The sequence below is a fragment of the Leptonychotes weddellii genome, chromosome 10 (genome assembly GCF_054177405.1).
Source record: "Leptonychotes weddellii isolate Sample4059 chromosome 10, ASM5417740v2, whole genome shotgun sequence".
In the NCBI taxonomy this organism is placed as follows: Eukaryota; Metazoa; Chordata; class Mammalia; order Carnivora; family Phocidae; genus Leptonychotes; species Leptonychotes weddellii.
This window is the reverse complement of record NC_138378.1, coordinates 94936418-94955182: the sequence shown is the minus strand read 5'-3', so window position 1 is coordinate 94955182 and position 18765 is coordinate 94936418. Positions and strand designations below refer to the sequence as shown.

Genomic DNA, 18765 nt, shown 5'->3' with positions numbered 1-18765 from the left:
GAACCATGAGAGACGATGGACTCTGAGAAACAAACTGAGGGTTCTAGAGGGGAGGGGGGTGGGAGGATGGGTTAGCCTGGTGATGGGTATTGAGGAGGGCACGTTCTGCATGGAGCACTGGGTGTTATGCACAAACAATGAATCATGGAACACTACATCAAAAACTAATGATGTAATGTATGGGGATTAGCATAACAATAAAAATTTAAAAAGAAGGAATACATTTTTAATGACAGTAAAAGTGGTTCCTTTTAATATAGTACTTTGAAATGCTGTGGCATGAAGTGGTTTATTTAAAGATCTAGGCTAATAGAGTAATGGTCTTACTTGGAGCTCTTTCTGAAGTAACTTTGAGCAAATAATTGTTGAGAGCTTCAGTTTCCTTCCATATAAGCTGGATGGTAACAGTGCCCTGCACAGCTACACAGAAAAACAAACAACCCCCTTTGAAATTTTTTAAAGCATTCTTCTACATCACAAAGATTATATAGATTTTGCTCTCTGAAAACATTTGCAGGATTTGTCCTGATGAATTAACTTTGGTTTCAGGGGAAAATATTTCCTCCTCACCCTCCCCTCAACATAAAAAGTTCTCATTCTACTAAATTAGAAATGTGCACTAAAGACCCATTCAATAAAGGACACTGAAATGGAAATTAACTCAAGTCTGCTTTCAATTAATTTCAATTCCCCAAAGTACCAAACTTTCCTTTTCTGTCACAGCAGTAATTGGAAAGTAATAGACAATCCTAAGTTTTTGTGGTCTTTTGCGTGTATGTGTGTGCACGGTATACATTCTAGGTCAGTCTCGGGGAGGGCCAGGAGATTTTTTTTCGGTGTTCTTTAGGCTTCTGTTAACTTTATTAATATTACTAACTTTATTATTTGAATGTATTTCATAAAAATCTGGCTATCACTTCTTAGGCTAATTCCTCTTTCTCTATTGCAATAATTTTAGAACCTTTGTCTTTCAGCAGCAGAAACTGATTTTAAAAGGAAATCCTTTTTTTTTTTTATAAATAAATCTTTTTTTTTTTAAAGATTTTATTTATTTATTTGATACAGAGAGAATGAGAGACAGAGAGCATGAGAGGGAGGAGGGTCAGAGGGAGAAGCAGACTCCCTGCCGAGCAGGGAGCCCGATGCGGGGCTCGATCCTGGGACTCCAGGGTCATGACCTGAGCCTAAGGCAGTCGCTTAACCAACTGAGCCACCCAGGCGCCCTAAAAGGAAATCCTTCCCCCAAACCTGCAGTTTGTTAATCAGACAAGAACAGAGAGACTTGGGTTGAAGGGGATGGAGAGGGGGGCCCAGGACCCCACAAGCTTGGTGGCTTTCTCCCTGTTCCCAAGGCAGGTTCAAAAAAGCCCGAGGGTTTCGAAGAGTACAGACTGAAAACCGTTGCCCTATATAATGATCAGGCATGGTTTAGTATCTAAGAGGCTTTTCCTAAAAACTTAACACACAGTGTTTTCCAAGGGTCTGCCAGGGCCCACATGGGTGTGTTTACAGGCTAGCACTGCTGTTGTAGAGATGGAAAGACAGGAGGAAGACTGGGGAGGAGCAGAAGCCACATTAACTTGGTGAGAGCAAAGTATCCGCCTGTTAGGGATTCCAGGGCAGTGAAGGACCGGCTAGAGAAAGGCTCAGAGAGTGAGGGATTCCCACAGAAAATGAAGCAAGGACTGTAAATAAGATCTCAAAGGGAATGTCAGAAAGTAGTAAGGCCTTTTCCAGAAAAAGTCATACTACTTTTCCATGTAATCTTGTTATTCTCCCTTTTAAAATGTGCCTTTCGATATATGTTACTCGTTTATATGATCACAGTACTAGTAATTCTCTTCTAGAAATCTTGCTTAAGGAAAAAAATGTCTTAAATATGAAAAGAAAAAAAAGCTATATTCCTTTTAATATTTATTTATTATAGTGAAAAACAGAAAACTCTCCTAATGTTCAATAATTGGGGGAAGGAAAGAAAACTGACACATTTCCTCAAACAACTATTTTTCAGTAACTAAATACAACAATTATGTAATGATTTGGAGAAAGACACGAGTAAGAAAAGCACCCATTCTGAAGTCCCAGAGACCTGAGTTCCGATTCAAGCTCCTTCTGACATTTTTTTATCCTTGATCCTGGGCATATTATTACCTCATTTTCCCCAACCCTCAATATTCTCTTCTACAAAACGAGGATAATGATACATGCTCAACAGGACCAGTATGAGGATTCAGTTAAATGTGACAATATAAATAAATATGAAGCAATAGTGCTTGGCACATAGCAGCTGTTCAATAAATGTTATTTCTCTCTCCACCATTCTTTTTTTTTTTTAAGGTTTTATTTATTTATTTGACAGAGAGAGTGACAGAGCACAAGCAGGGGGAGCAGCAGAGGGAGAGGGAGAAGTAAAGGGAGAGGGAGAAGCAGACTCCCCGCTGAGCAGGGAGCCTGATGCAGGGCTTGATCCCAGGACCCTGAGATCCTGACCTGAGCCAAAGGCAGATCCTTAACCGCTTAACTGACTGAGCCACCCAGGCACCCTCCACCATTCTTTATATAGCACACAGAAAGATGCTTAAGCTCTATCAACAGATTTGTTGACAAATTTAAGGAAATACATGGTTTCCTAGGAAAACACAAATTACAGAATTAAGTAGAAAAATTGAGTATATCGACTACCTTTGAGAGAATTGAAAAGAGTTTAAAGATCTGTTTATCTTTTAAAAAAAGGCACAAGGTCCAAACGGTTTCATAGCTATGCTCTATTATCTTTTAAACAACAGGCAATTCCAATTTAACTGAAATTTTTCTAAATTATAGGAAAAGATTGAAAACTCTCTAATTCATTTTAAGAAGCTAGCATAACCTTAATACCAAAAAAGAATAAAAGACAAAAAACAATAAACCTGCCACAGATCAAAATCACTCATGAATATAGATGCAAAATGTCTAAATATTAACAAATAGAATCCAGCAGTGTATCAAAAGAGATATATCCTATGACCAAACAAATACTATAGGAATGTAAGGATGATTCAACATTAGGGAAGCAGTATAATTCATTACAATACTAAATTAAAGGGGAAAAAAAAGCAATTCTATCAATGGCTATTAAGAGGACTAATAAAATACAGTATCCATTCCTAATAAGAAATTTTAGTAAAATAGAACTAAAAAGAAATTACTTAAATACGACAGAGATCATTTTTTAAAAATTCTATTTATTTATTTGACAGAGAGAGGGAGAGCACAAGCAGGGGGAGCAGCAGAGGGAGAGGGAGAAGCAGGCTCCCCGCTGAGCAAGGAGCCTGATGTGGGGCTCGATCCCAGGACCCTAAGATCATGACCTGAGCCGAAGGCAGACGTTTAACCAACTGCACTACCCAGGTGCCCCTGATAGAGATCATTTACCAAAGATAGCAAGTATCATTCTAAATGACTTTAAAGCCATTTACATTAAAATCAGAAAATGGATAATGATGTCCACTATCACCATTATTAGTAAACATTATTCTGGAAGCTCTAAGAAATACAATAAGATAGGACAATGAAATAACCAGTATAAATATTTGAAAATAAGGATAAAAATCACCTACAAAGGGGGCACCTGGCTGGCTCAGTCAGAAAACTGTGTGACTCTTGATCTCGGGGTCATGGGTTTGAGCCCCATGTTGGGTGTAGAGATTACTAAAAAAAAACTTTAAAAAATTATTAAAGCTCAAGAAATACTCATTTATTTATTTTATTTTTTAAGTGGGCTCCACGCTGGGCTTGAACTCACAACTCTGAGATCAAGACCTGAGCTGAGATCAAGAGTTGGACGCTTGATTGACTGAGCCACCCAAACACCCCAAGAAATACTCATTTAGAAATCTTCAATAATTGGGGCGCCTGGGTGGCTCAGTCGTTAATCGTCTGCCCTCGGCTCAGGTCACGGTCTCAGGGTCCTGGGATCGAGCCCCGCATCAGGCTCCCTGCTCAGCGGGAAGCCTGCTTCTTCCTCTCCCACTCCCCCTGCTTGTGTTCCCTCTCTCACTGTGTCTCACTCTGTCAAATAAATAAATAAAATCTTTAAAAAAAAAAAAAGAAATCTTCAATAATTAATAAAGGAATTTACTAAGGTGGCTAAATGTAAAATAAATATGAAAAAATAGAGAATATAAAAACCAGCTAGAAGTGAAAGTGGAAAAATGCCATTCACAATAGCAATAAAAATTATAAAATACTGAAGAATAAATTTCACAGGAACAGTACAGGATCTTTAAGAAGAAAACAATAAAATCTGATCAAAATACCTAAAGCAAGATCCAGTCAAATGGAAAGAATATACATGCTCTTGGATGACAAGATCTGATGTAAAAAAAAAGATCAGTTGTCCCAGATTAATATATAAATCTAATACAATTCCAATGGGAATCCCATTTTTTTTGGTAATGAGTAAAATGATCTTGGAGTTCATTTATTCATATGGAAAAATAAATGTCAGGTGAAGCAAATTATAAAAAAATCATAGTTGACTTGCCTTACCAAATATATTTTTTTAAAAAAGATTTTATTTATTTGATAGAGAGAGAGACAGTGAGAGCAGGAACACAAGCAGGGGGAGTGGGAGAGGGAGAAGCAGGCTTCCCGCTGAGCAGGGAGCCCAATGCGGGGCTCGATCCCAGGACCCTGGGATCATGACCTGAGCCGAAGGCAGATACTTAATGACTGAGCCACCCAGGCGCCCCGCCTTACCAAATATCTTTAAAACACAGAAGAACATCTATAATTTGTGATTTGGGAATAGCAACAGAGAGATCAGAATGGAACAGAGGGCCCATAAGAGATCTCTGTGTATATGGGAATTTAATGTGTGACAAAAATAATGTTCAAATTCTATGAAGGAAAAGGATGGCTAGATAATGACTGGAGCAGGCACAAGCAGTTATCCATCTGGAAGACAAACAAATCGAACACTCCCTCATGCCACATATAATAAGTTCCAAATGAATTAAACACTTAAAAATAATGAAAGCCTTAGAAGAAAATGTAGGGAAACATGTATATAAAATCTTGGGGCTGCAGAGAGCTTTTAAAGCAGTGCAAGAAATCTAGAAGTAAATAAGGAACAAGATCTATTTGACTTCATAAATTAAAAAAAATGTTTCAATAGCAAAAGTGACTACAAAGTCAGAAGACAAAAAAGACAGATGGGAAAAATACTCAAAATTCACATGACAAATAAAAATCTACTCTCTCTTATGTGAAAATTCTTACTAATTGATAAGGAAAAGACAGATGACCCAATGGAAAAATATGCAAAGGAGAGGAATAGATAATCCCAAAGCAGCAAATCTAAATGTACAGTAAGTGCATGCAGAGATGCTCAGTAGCGCTAGCAATCAACAAAAGTAACTATGAAATATCACTTGTCACTCACCTCATGGGCAAGAACCAAAAAGTGTTAACATTCACTATAGGCTGGGATACAGGAGAGGAGGTACTCATGCCATATTCTTGGGAGAGATGAGCCTTTTTATGAAACAGTCTAGTTGTATCTGTTAAAACCCCACATAATTAAGAACACCCATGTGTAAAGCTCTATGTACTAAGCTGTTTGTTATAGCACTGTTTGCAGTGTCAAAATAATGGAAATAGAGGGAATGTATATCAATACAGAAATCATTAACATAGGTCATTCGTACCTCAGATACTATGCAGCCATTAAAAATAATTTATTTGATCTATACCAATTAATTTGGAAAGATTGCCATGATGTATTATTAAGTGAAAGAAATAAGATGCAGGGAGGTCTCATTTGAATCTACAATGACATGTATATTCTGTGTATATGTGTGTATGAGATTATATGAGGATGGAGAGAGGATTGGAAGAACACTAGCAGATTGTTAACACTGATTGGGACTGGGAAGAACACTCCAACTCTCTGTTCAAATGGCCACCATAAAAACATGAGTAACAAGGATCCAAGTTTTTAAAAAGAAAGTAAAACACTTATGCTATAATGTAGGTGAAACAGTGATGCCAACAGGTCCATTAACAATCGTGTGAGGGACGCCTGGGTGGCTCAGTTGGTTAAGCGACTGCCTTCGGCTCAGGTCATGATCCTGGAGTCCCTGGATCGAGTCCCGCATCGGGCTCCCTGCTCGGCGGGGAGTCTGCTTCTCCCTCTGACCCTATCCCCTCTCATGCTCTATCTCATTGTCTCTCTCAAATAAATAAATAAAATCTTAAAAAAAAAACAATCGTGTGAAACATTCAAGAGAAAAAAGATTGGCAAGCAACGCAGCTGAACGATCGTCACGGTTGTTTAACTAGAGGCACTATGGTTGTTTTTTTCCTCTGTATTTTCTAAATTTTCTCTAATGTAGCTTTGTTGCTTTTGTAAATAAATAAATAAAATAAAAATTCTAATTTACTTTATGTGAACCACACACTTTTTATTATGTCTTGAAATCAGTTACCATAGGTATATATGTGAGCTTGAGGATGTCCTAACTCTGAAAATCTGTACATTTACATTTTATCTATGACACATGAGAGGTATTTTCGGATTGTTTCAATTAGTTGTAGATTAGATAACTAAATCCCTAGGTAATAATTATCCATAAAAACATGACTTTACATATTTCAAGATTTCTTTTCCCCCTAAGCAGTAACAGATGTCACTTCTAACAGTAATTTTCCAAAGCTTCGTGGCATAGGGCAGGTCATCTCTCTTCCCCTCCCTAGGCCTCAGTTGCTTCACCTATAAATGAAGAAGCTGGATGAAGTAATTTTCTCATGGCATTTGGCTCTAACATTCCGTGATTTAATTTACATACATCATAGAATCCATTAGATATCAAACAAGTGAACAATTGCTAAGGAGAAGAAAGTTTTCATCTGAGTAATACTTACATCAGCTGTACAAGACATTCAGATAGGGTGCCTGGGTGGCTCAGTTGGTTAAGCGACTGCTTTCAGCTCAGGTCATGATCCTGGAGTCCCTGGATCGAGTCCCGCATCGGGCTCCCTGCTAGGCAGGGAGCCTGCTTCTCCCTCTGACCCTCCCCCCTCTCATGTGCTCTCTCTCTCTCATTCTCTCTGTCTCAAATAAATAAATAAAATGTTTAAAAAAAAAAAAAAGACATTCAGATAACTAAAGAAGATGCCCCACCTTGATGTAACTTTCATGTTCACATGAAAAATGTACAAGATTTCAAAGACTGTATAGCCTTGACTATCTTGATATCCCTCATTTATAATTAAATAGCTGTTGAACATTGCTTTTTCATTCATGTTAACACTTCTGCCCCTGCCAACTTATTATTTTGCTTTACAGACCTCAATATACGAATGAAAAGGTTTTTTTTTTTAAGATTTATTTATTTGTTTGGGAGAGAGAACGTGAGAGCATGAGCGGGAGGGGCAGAGGGAGAGGGAGAGAGAATCTCAAGCAGACTCCATGCCGAGCATGGAGCTGACCAGGGGCTCCATCTCATGACCCTGAGATCATGACCTGAGTTGAAACCAAGAGTTGGATGTTTAACTGATTGCACCACCCAGGCACCCCTGAATGAAAAGTTTTAATTCTACTTTCTTGAGGTGTAACTTGTAGAGAATAAAATGCACCCAATGAAAACATACATTTTTATGAGTTTTGACAAATGTATGCACCTATATAACCACCACCACAGTTAAGCAATAGAACATTTCTATCACCCTAAAAAGTTCCCTGTACCTCTTCCTAGTTAAGCCCCACCTCCTATCCTAGGTAATTACTGATCTGCATTTTGTCACTATAGGTTAGATATGTCCTTTCTAGAGCAATGAACACATTTTTGACTTGTATTTTCTCAATCTTGGATAGAGTTAATATATTTTGATAGTTTCAATCAGGTTTCTCAGTTGCACACAACAGAAAAGAGCTCTGGCTGATTTCAGCAGCAAAGGAGTTTGCTGAAAGGATGTGGGCAGCTCATAGAATTGCTGGGAGACTGCTCTCACTCTGCCATTCCCTCTGCTTGTGCTTTTCTGTCTATCTCTCTGTCAAATAAATAAATAAAATCTTAAAAAAAAAAAAAAAAGAATTGCTGGGAGACTGGAGAACAAGACTGGGATTATGCAGCCAGCAACAATGCCCCAAATCATAGAGTACAGCTCCTCTGGTGAGGAAAGCACCACAAGCAGCACTTGGAGTTACCTCAACTCTATACCAGATCATGGTCACCTCCACCACCCTTGCTTCCACTGATGTTTTGAGAACTCTGTTTCTTTCTTTTTTTTAAAGATTTTATTTATTTATTTGCGAGAGAGAGAATGAGAGACAGAGAGCACGAGAGGGAAGAGGGCAGAGGGAGAAGCAGACCCCCTGCTGAGCAGGGAGCCCGATGCGGGACTCGATCCCGGGACTCCAGGATCATGACCTGAGCCGAAGGCAGTCGCTTAACCGACTGAGCCACCCAGGCGCCCGAGAACTCCGTTTCTTAAAAAGAACAAAGTACATCCAGTATATCTGTCCTAGGAAATCCTTCTGTAACTGCCAGTATCAACTGGAGTGAGTAAATCTGAGTGGCATATCCTAGGTCATGTGGCCTTCATGCCTAAGCTGCAAGAGAGGCTAGGAGAACCTGCCACTTTCAGCCTCTAGAGCAAGAGGCTTAACCAAACTTCATAAGATGGGAGGATTCCCCCATCATTGGAAAGGGTTAAAATTCTAGATGGTCAAAAAGAGGGCCAATGTCCACAACACTGATGGTTATGTTTGTTTGTTAGACTGCATTCTGAACATGCGGCTTCATGTCTGAAGATCACTACAACCAGGCCACATTTGGTAACACCCCCTGTGTGTACGGTGGTCTACCAGATGCCAAAAGTGGGAACGAGGTCATCAGGGCATTTACTGTGTAATGAAATAGAAACCGATGTATTGGCCTTCATACTTGCTTAAGATTTTTCTTCTTAAGATGATCTCCCTAAAATATAACCTGTTAATAAAATTAATGGGCCTAAAGTAATTAATTTGATCCAAAAAAGAATGTAATATTAAAAACTGCCATAATTTTAAGTCATGAATTTCATATTTATTTACAAAATACCTTCAACTTTTATTTATTTTTTATTTATTTGTTTGAGAGAGAGAATGAAAGAGAGAGAGAGAGCACATGAGAGGGGGGAGGGTCAGAGGGAGAAGCAGACTCCCCGCTGAGCAGGGAGCCTGACAGAGGACTCGATCCCGGGACTCCAGGATCATGACCTGAGCCGAAGGCAGTCGCTTAACCAACTGAGCCACCCAGGCGCCCTACCTTTAACCTTTAAACTAAATATTAATTTGATATTTTTACTCTTCTGAAATTACACAAACCTTAAGTTGTCTCTAATAGCTGTGTTCATTTCAATTATTTTAAGTTAACACATAAAGTAAGTCCAGTTATTTCACCAGTTCTACCTGCTATCCCTTATTCTTGATTTCAACTGCCAGGTCCAGAGAAGAAGGGGTGGCCTGATCCAGGGACAATGAGGATGTAATGTTGAAGAATCAGCTGGAGGAAAGAAGCAACAGGCACCATGGAAAAGACCAAAACAAAGCAAGGTTAGACTTTTTCCTATGTCTTGCTTTAGATCTCGGGATTTAAGAAATGTAGGTTTCAGTCTTCTCTTCCATTGTATCAAAACATGAGAATATGTCACCTTGACTATTCTCATCTCCTTATCATCATATAATGACCATGAAGAGCACAGACTTGGTGCTGGAGAAACAGGAAATGCTGTATGTATAATTTGGTCTGAGTAGTTATCTTATTTTTCTTAGCAATAACTTTAGGACTTGCTTCAGAACAACCTGCTGAATAAGGCCAAGATACAGATTCAACTAATAAACATCCAACATCTTCTAGAAACATAAGTGCTCTCTCTTTTCATCTTTACCATATCGAATCAACCATATAGAAATAGTTCTGTTATCACCTCCAATTTACAGATAAACATTCATAGAGGAGTCAGGCTACAATCACAAAATGTCAAAGTTTGATCTGGGAGCCTGGTTTCTGTTCTCATGTTCTGGTTCTTGCCATGATACCAGGCTGTTGGGACACAGTATAAAATGGGCTAAGTAATCTTTACCTAAGCTTGTGTGAGGAGCTTTGGAGGTCAAACCACCTGGATTTTATAGGAACAGCCTTCTGTCTGTATAAGTTCTAGGCTGAGGTCATGTATTATTTATGAACTTAATACACTGAGGCTGGTTCCTCTAAGGAAGGGTTTTCTATACCAGTATGTCTTAAGAGAACAGTATACATATCCACACAACCAAATATTTGCAACTGGTGCTTTCATCTATAAACTGCTTGATTCATACGACGTGACACAATGGAAATATAACTAAGTGGATGAGCAATGAGCTGCATGTTTTACATGGATTGTCCTGTCTTCATGGCCAACCAGTGTGGTTCTGAAAAGTACTAAGCCGACCTTTTCTTCTCCCCAGTTTGTAAGTGGTTTTTATAACCTACTACTTCCTTTGTATTTGCCCTGTGTTTCACAGTCTCTAGTGTTGCCAATATTCTTTTCTTTCTGCCTGCATCCTTCCCAGAATCTTTCCATTGACAATTCCCTTTACTGACCCTCTTGCCCAGGAACACAGTAAGATTACCTTAGCTGATCTGGGCAGTGACAGGAGGGGAGAGCTTAGAAGTTTGGCAAGGACATTTTATGCAGGCTTCCTGAAAACAACAGAGTGACAACTGGACAGGTGTCTGGTGTGGACTTCCTGAGTATAAAACTACCCCCTCAAGTAAACTCCTGTCAGCCCCAAGAACATGAGGGAAACCCTTCACGGGTATTCCCTTCTGGTTGATTAATGATCACTAATCATTCAGTTTGGTTGAGAAACTTCCCCACTGTGGTAGAACATGTTTTTTTTTTTTTTTTTTAAGATTTATTTATTTATTTGAGAGAGTGAGAATGAGAGAGAGAGAGAGAGAGAGTACATGACGGGGGGAGGGTTAGAGGGAGAAGCAGGCTCCTCGCTGAGCAGGGAGCCTGATGCGGGACTCGATCCAGGGACTCCAGGATCATGACCTGAGCCGAAGGCAGTCGCTTAACCAACTGAGCCACCCAGGCGCCCCTGTTTTGTTTTGTTTTTTACTACAAGAGTTGTATCGGGTAGATATGATTAGGTTATTAGGATGTGAATATAGAAACCACTTACACCAGCTTATGTTTTGTTCTTGTATCATTGGTTTCTTGTCATGCAGCCAGGGTCCTATGAGTCCTATGAGTCCCCTTATTCCCTGCATGTGTGTGAAGAGGATAGGGACAGAATGAGTCACGTTCATTGAACAAAGCTCTTTCTTCCTACAGGAGAGAATGAACATATGCCGATGAATAACCCTTCCACACAGATTTACCAGGTAAAGACAATTAGATTGTTTTGAACACTCCTGTGTGTGATGGTGATGACTGTCGCTTACGTATAAAGTTTTCTAGCACTCACAAGTGCCTACACATTCGTTATTGCGTTTGTTCCCTTACCAGGACCATGAGGTAGGCAGGGCAGAGAGTGCCGCTCACGTTGCACCTTTGAGAAAGCTGTTCAGTGAAGGACAGCGTATCCAGGTTCTAAATTACAGCACGACCACTCCCACGTCCACTCCAGTTTCCTTGCCTGTCGCCATCATCACTCTGGCCATGACACAGTGCGATGCCATCTCCATGAGAGAGGAGGAGAGAGCAAGCTCTGTTTTTCTTGGTTTACTATTTCAGCAGGGAGAATTGAGAATTGAAAGCAGGTTAACATTGCAGATGTTCACATAGGGTGATTGAAAAAAATGTTAAGCTCCCTTTAAACAATGGAAATAATTTAATTTCCGAGGAAGATAAAAATTCTGCAAAACATTTTATAATATGTTTGCAACAGGGGTCACTTGGGGCTGCTTTTGCTTTCTACACAGTATTTATTTGGTGTCTGTCTTTTAAATGTAAATTTAAAGTAAAATTCTGTCCTTAAAAATCATGGATGTTTTATTCTGATGTAATTTGTAATATAAAAGAAGCTTGGGCTAGGAAACTCCATGCTCCTCTCTAGAGTTAAGGCACTGTTACCTGGAATGCAGGAGAGGGAAGAAAGAACTAGCAGGGCTTGGTGGGGGCTGGGAGAAAGGGTGATTTCAAAGTTGGCTGTAAAGTTTTAAGCGTTGGTAAGGATAAAGAGTGGTTTTCTGAAAAGAGCAATAGGAATCCAGAAGAGTGGAGAGTTTTAGGGGAAATGTTATTTAGATTTGTTGAGTTTAAGTGACAGTAAAGTGCAAATAACAACTAGTGCCCAGAAATCTCATGCAAGAGATGATTGCTGTGGGCCAATCAGGGCGAGCCAACACAGGATTATGAAAACATTTTTGTAGTCGTGCTGCTCCTAGACCAAGACCAGCAGTGGGAAGGGGTAGAAGAAACAGCTTCATTTCAATTTACTACGTATTTATTGAGCAGTTACTATGTGTAAAATCAGCTGCTTGGTCTAATAAGAAATAAAACAGATGCAACAGGCATTTGCTATTGATTTTTAAGTGTCCGCCACCTGGAAAACATATACAATAATTAGCTCAAACAGGCTGTTGGAAGGATTACAACAGAGGCATTGATGTGGCGGAGGGATGAATGAATATTGGCTGAAAGATTTGAACCAGGCATTTAAGGACAGATTGGTCATTTGGTAAGTGGATATGGGGAAGAGTGTTTCAAGCAGGGGGACCAGCTTGAACAAAGGCCTGGAAGCAGGAGTGAGTCTTCACTCAGTGCTGATTTGATGCCTCATTTGTCCACGACCTCCAAATGCCTTCCCTGCCCACCTCCCCTCTGTTCACATCTGACCTGTGTAGGGCATTGGAATGACTGTGAGTATGTCTTTAAACTTAGGTATGATTTAAAGTCTATTATAGATTTTATGTAGGTCACTCCCTGAATGTTGGCTAAATATAGCGGCAGTGGGAGGGGGTGGCCTCATTCTCTTACTGTATCACAAATCCAAGTACATCTGTTCGCAGTGGAACAAATGAAACAGATGAAGCAGTGGAAGTGAAGTTGGTCTATATGACCTCTGTGACAATGTGGTTATAACCCCATCCTTGTTTTAAAAGAATGCTTCCTAAACCCCAGTCTGTTTACGCCAAGCAACATTTAACCAAAAGAAGATGAGGAGAAGTAAAGAAAGAAGAAGAGGAAGAGGAAGGAGGGAAGCAGGGAGAGGTTAACTATAATAGAACACAATCCATACCAAAAATGGAGAGCAAAATATGAAATTTGAAGCAAAATATGATGTTTTAGCCATTTTCTATCTACTTTATTTTCTTGATAAACCCCCATCCCTACCTGAAATTACATTAAATATTATCTTGTTTATTTACTTTTTTAAATTGTCTGTTTCCTTCTCTAGAGTGTAAGCTCCAAGGGCAGGGATTTAGTACATTTTGCTCTCTGTTGTATCCTCAGCATAAAGTACAGTGCCTGGAATATAATACATATTCAATAAATATTAGTTGAATGAATGAATATCTGCAAGATGTGTATATTGCTTTGAGCCAAGAGATCTGATGCAGTTACTTAGTCTGGTGTCAAATGATGTTTGGAAAATTGTCTGGTTCTTCTTTGGGACAAAAAAGAAGAGATTCTTACTTCATACATTAATCAAAATAAACTCAAAAATGGATTAAAGGGCTAGAAATTAAAAAATCAAACTATAAAATTTAGAATTAGTGAATATTTATCTTGTCTCTGGATGTGAAATGTCTAAGTAAAAAAGCACTGGAAGAAATCACAAAGGAAAGGGCTAGAGATTTCACCCACATCACAACAATTAAAAAATTTCCCAATGTCAATATATTTTCAACCAATTCAAAGGCAAATAAAAACATGGGGAAAATTCTTACAAAAAAATACAAGGGTTTAATGATACATAAATAGTTAATACAAGTCAGTAAAAAAAGAAACTTGAGACCTCAGTAGAGTATGGGCAAAGGATACAGATAATTTACCAAAGTAGAATTACAGATAGCTAATAAGTAGGAGAGAAGATGAGGCTTTTGAAGCTTATGACACTCTGATTAGTGAATAATAAAATAATTAATAATATTTAGTTCTGATGAGTGTGTGTAAATTGGAAACTTTTACAAAAATTCTTAAACTACAGTAAAAGTGTTAAAATGTTCATAACCCTAATCAGCTCCCTGCTCTTTAGATGGATTTGACCTCCTTGGTGAGTAAGGTACATAGACCCAAATCAGATCATGGCAGCCAACAGGAGAATGAGCACTACCATCTCCCAGTTCATTCCAGTATTATTATCAGAACCGGTGAATCTGTGTGGATACACTGATTGCTCCTTAGCTCATATTCCCTTTTATTTGAATCCAACTCTATTCCAGTTTTCTCTCATCCTTTGTTCACTGTACATAGGCCTCTGAGATTTCACCCAATCTCTTCTCCAGAGTCAGATTGTGTTGCTGCAGACTGACTACTTCCTTTTGCACATGGATTTTTAAAATAAGATTCCATTAACGTGAGAAGTGGGGGTGGGGTCCCGCAATCAAGGCCACAGATGTGGTAACTGCTCCATTTGGTCCTAGCCCAACTCTCGCCTAATGATGTGAATTCCAACTGTGTTTCTGGCTCACCTGTAACATGTAAACATTGCAGCCTCCTCCATTTATATTACTTATGTTTTATATATTTGTCCAGGACATGTTTTTCTAAATACATTAATTTAGCCCTTTGAGTCAAATATTACCCAACGTCCTTAAACTCATAGTAATTTCATATTTAGGAATTTATCCTAAGGAAATAATCTGAAATACATACCAAGCTTTAAATAAAAAGCATTATATGTCAGCATTATTTATAATGTTGAAAAATTACAAACAACATAAATTTCCAAGAAAACTGAATGGGTGGATAAACTGGCACATCCATAGGATGGAATATTGAGTAACCATTAAAAATAGACACAGAGAAAAAAAATCGAAGGCTATAGGAAAGGGTTTATAACAGTGTTTGGCAGAAAAGGCAGGGGGTAGGATCAAAATATATCCATAGTATGATTTCAAACATATAAATGTATGCATTTATATCCATAGAACAAAACAGAAGGAAATGTGCCAAAACATTTGCGGTTGTACTAAAGTAAGGAGATGTGAAGTGTTTTTTTTTCTTTTTTCTTTTTCTCTGTAATGAAAATAATTTAAGAAAACGAGTTATGTGCCAAAAGGACCCCTAACTGAAAAACTATGGGAACCAGTCCTACAGCAATAGGTTTCATCATTAAAATTGCCATTGAAAGTTTTCTACGATTTGTAAGTCCCATTTGAGCCTCAGTCTCTTATTGCCCTTAAGGAATATTTTCCAACCTCAGAGAAATTAATTCTACTAGGCCAGTGGTACATCCAGGAAGCGATAAGATAAATTTCTGGCACACCATGCTTCATAGCAGTTTCAGCAGTGGCCTGTAAGAATGACATTAAGGGTCAACTTCTGCAGGGAGTATAGAGGAGTAGATTTGCGAAACTTACTCTTGACTATTCAAACGACTTGCTGCCCACTTTTTGTTTTAAATTATCATATTTCTGGGTATTACTAAAAAGGCCTAAAATGAAGACGATGAAAACTGGCAGAAAGACCATGTTTCTTCTGTACAAACCCTGGTTTGGGGGAAAACCAAAGCAATTACGTTGGCATCGTTGCCATCATGTGCTGCTTCTTACAGCCTGTAGTCAGGTGTTGTAGGAATTTGGCCTGCCTTATGGAGCTTTCTCAAATCTTGACATTTATGACTTAGCAGGGATCTCAAGGCCCAGGCCCAGTCCCCTGAGTTGGCCTCAGAATAGACTTTGACCTTGATAATGGAACAGAATGAAGGACAAATCTGTGTGAAAAACAAGTTGGAACAACTTGCATAATTTATGAAAATTTAGTTTGAGGGAACTTTGGTGGAAAATGATGGGAAGACATTGATTAAAATTCACCTTGAGAAAAGTTAAGAAGCCAAGAAAGTAAAGAAAATTGAGAAACAGAAATTAAGACCAGGAAATAGGAAGAATTCGGACTCCTCTCCCCTATTTCTTTGAGCCTAAGATGCCCTCTGTGGTACCCTAGGCTTCGAAGTACAAGTCTTCCCTGAACCTGCCTCCGGTGGGAGCCCGCCTTCAGCGGCAGGATGGAGGGATCATAACCTCTCTAGAGCAGCTTCATGAAAAAATCAACGAGATGAGGAACGTGTTCAACTCGCTGGAGAACAAGGTAGACACCCATTTCTAATCCTTGGGGTGGGCTGTGGGCTGTCAAATGAGAGAGTTGAAGAGAGAGCAGAGAAAAGATGTTAAGTCCATGTCCTCAGGATATTTTTTATTCACAAGGAATGGCCAGTTGGTACTGGAAAACCAGTCGGTAGCAGCTAAAGATACTGAACCCCATGCTATCTTCAAAGCAACATGTTCGAAGCAATTACGCTCACATATGGCATGCCCTCCCTGGCTGATCAGTGGATGTAAAGCTGTTTATCAGGCAGTAGTGTTACTTCAATGGTAGGTACCAGGAAATGGGCTCATGGCTTAAAATGGTTTCAAAATTCCCAAAGTCCCTATATAACCTGGCTATTAGGGAAAACTCAATTTTTTTTTTTTTGAGAGCTGGGGTTCTACAGGTCAGGAAAAGTCCTTTCCCCTAGGATCCTACTGCTGTCTTTTGGTTCCTGGGAAAAACTCCACACATCCAGTGAGCAGTGATAATGAAACCTATTTCTGTTGGATAATGGTTCCCTTTTTTTTTCAAACAGGAAACCTGAGTTTACAGGTTTCCAGAGTACCTGAATGAACGTCAGGTTTCCTTCCTTCAATTTTAAAACTTGCACAGATTTTGCTTTGATATTATATTGTTGTTGATTTTGTTTATTTTGTTCACTGAAGATGAATTTATGTAATGACAACTACCAGATCAAAAGTAATTGACCTGGTGATTTAAGCCATTACGATGACTAGGTTAGGACATGTGCTAAAATCCATCACAAAGATTAATTAACATTAAAAATGATTGGAGCGAAATACAGACTGCTCATGGTGTTTCTCAGGCTTCTAGCCCTGAACACTTGGCAGGTCCTGCTTTTTTCCTCAGAATGATCTCTTTGGTTCCTCTTATTTCTCCCTATTCCCGGCCCTTGAAAGAAACCTTTGAGGCACAGTGAACCACAAAACCCCATATTTTAAAAATGTGGTGTAGGAAACCAAGTCATTTTATAGTGGGAGGTGTCGTTGTGAGTTGGAGTCATTTTGGATGACCAGATTCTGAAAATGTTTAGAAGTACACATTTGAAGGAATTTTGTTAATTTTGTCAAAAGTTCTGCTTTAAAGAGAGAACTGGGGCTAAGAGTTCCTCTCTTTAGCAGAGGGTACGATCATGAATTTCAAGAAAGTGTTATTATCTGGTTGTACTATTATTGTATTATTATTTGTTCAATAAAAAAAAAACCTGAACTTTAGAAGCGCTCTATTTTCTCCATATTTCTGTTTGTGCTCAACTTTTTGATGTGCCACTGAAAGGGGGAGAAGAATTAAAATTTCTTGAACACCTTCTATGAACCAAGCATGCACTGTGACAGGAAACTTGCCTATCTGTATTCATTTAATTCTCCAGACAGCCCTGTGACATGGGTGTCACGGTAGTTATTTTACGCAGGAGGAGACTGCTACAAAGAGGTTAACCAGCTTGCCTGAGGTCTGACTTCTCATAGGAGAGAGCTAGGGTTCGTACCCTATCGGACTCCAAAATTGATACTTTTTTCATGGTGTGGAAGTTGACAACAGAAGTCCAATGTGTGCACTCCTACACTACCAGGCTTGACTCTTGAAGATAATTCAACATCACTATCAACAGTGTGCTGAGCTCCTAACACTGTAGCTATTTCCTGCCACTCAAATGCAAATGCCATTTTCTCCTTTTTCATGACATCATCCAACATCCATATATATATATATATGAATCCTGTTCCCTTTCAAAGAAATTCTCAGATATGCTTAGTTATTACTCTTTTTATCATTTAATTTTTAAGGGAAAAATAACTGAATTTCTTCATCTTCTATAACACCAGGGATAATATGACCCATCCTTTCTTTCATGGGATTCAAAGAGTTACTGGATCAAGATTGTCTTTCACAAGCATATGTTGGTTTTCAAGTAAATCTCATTTTAAGCAAAGGTGTTAGAATAAACATAGCTCACAGGAAGACCTGTCAACCTAATTGTTTGCTTGCTTGTCACTATCGAGCTTCGGCATGTGCTATATAAAAAAGACCCTCTTTTCCCTAAAAGAATGGGACCAAGGTTGCCTTATGTTGTCTAAACTTTAGTCTACCAGTATATGAGGTCTGTAGATTTTCAGGAGCTTGGTTTCTCAAACAAAATGAAAATTCAAGGGGCCAGTGGCAGTATTTATAGTAGTTTATAGCAAATTGAATTCATTCTTGGTGATTATCTTTAGTTGCAGGCCTTGGCCTCTGAACTCAAAACTGGTTTCACGGAAGCAATGCAAGAACTGTCAAGAATTCAACATGGAGAATATGCTTTGGAAGAGAAGGTTAAGAGCTGCCGATGTTCCATGGAAGAAAAAGTTACCGAGATGAAGAATTCGTTAAACTATTTCAAGGTAGGCTCCTTTTCTTTCTTTCTTTTTTTTTTTTTTTTAAGATTTTATTTATTTATTTGAGAGAGAGAATGAGATAGAGAGAGAGAGAATGAGA

The 18765-nt window shown here is 38.8% G+C and overlaps 1 protein-coding gene across 1 annotated transcript in view; it reads left to right on the top strand.

Annotated features, from left to right (window-relative positions):
• The window catches only part of ARHGEF33 (Rho guanine nucleotide exchange factor 33), a 67285-nt gene that overhangs the window by 11313 nt on the left and 37207 nt on the right, over positions 1-18765 (top strand). The window contains exons 2-4 of the mRNA XM_081796880.1: positions 9470-9580; positions 11350-11399; positions 18507-18671. Coding sequence (XP_081653006.1) covers positions 9556-9580; positions 11350-11399; positions 18507-18671 — 240 coding nt within the window. The 5' untranslated portion in view covers positions 9470-9555. The remainder of the gene's footprint in view (positions 1-9469; positions 9581-11349; positions 11400-18506; positions 18672-18765) is intronic.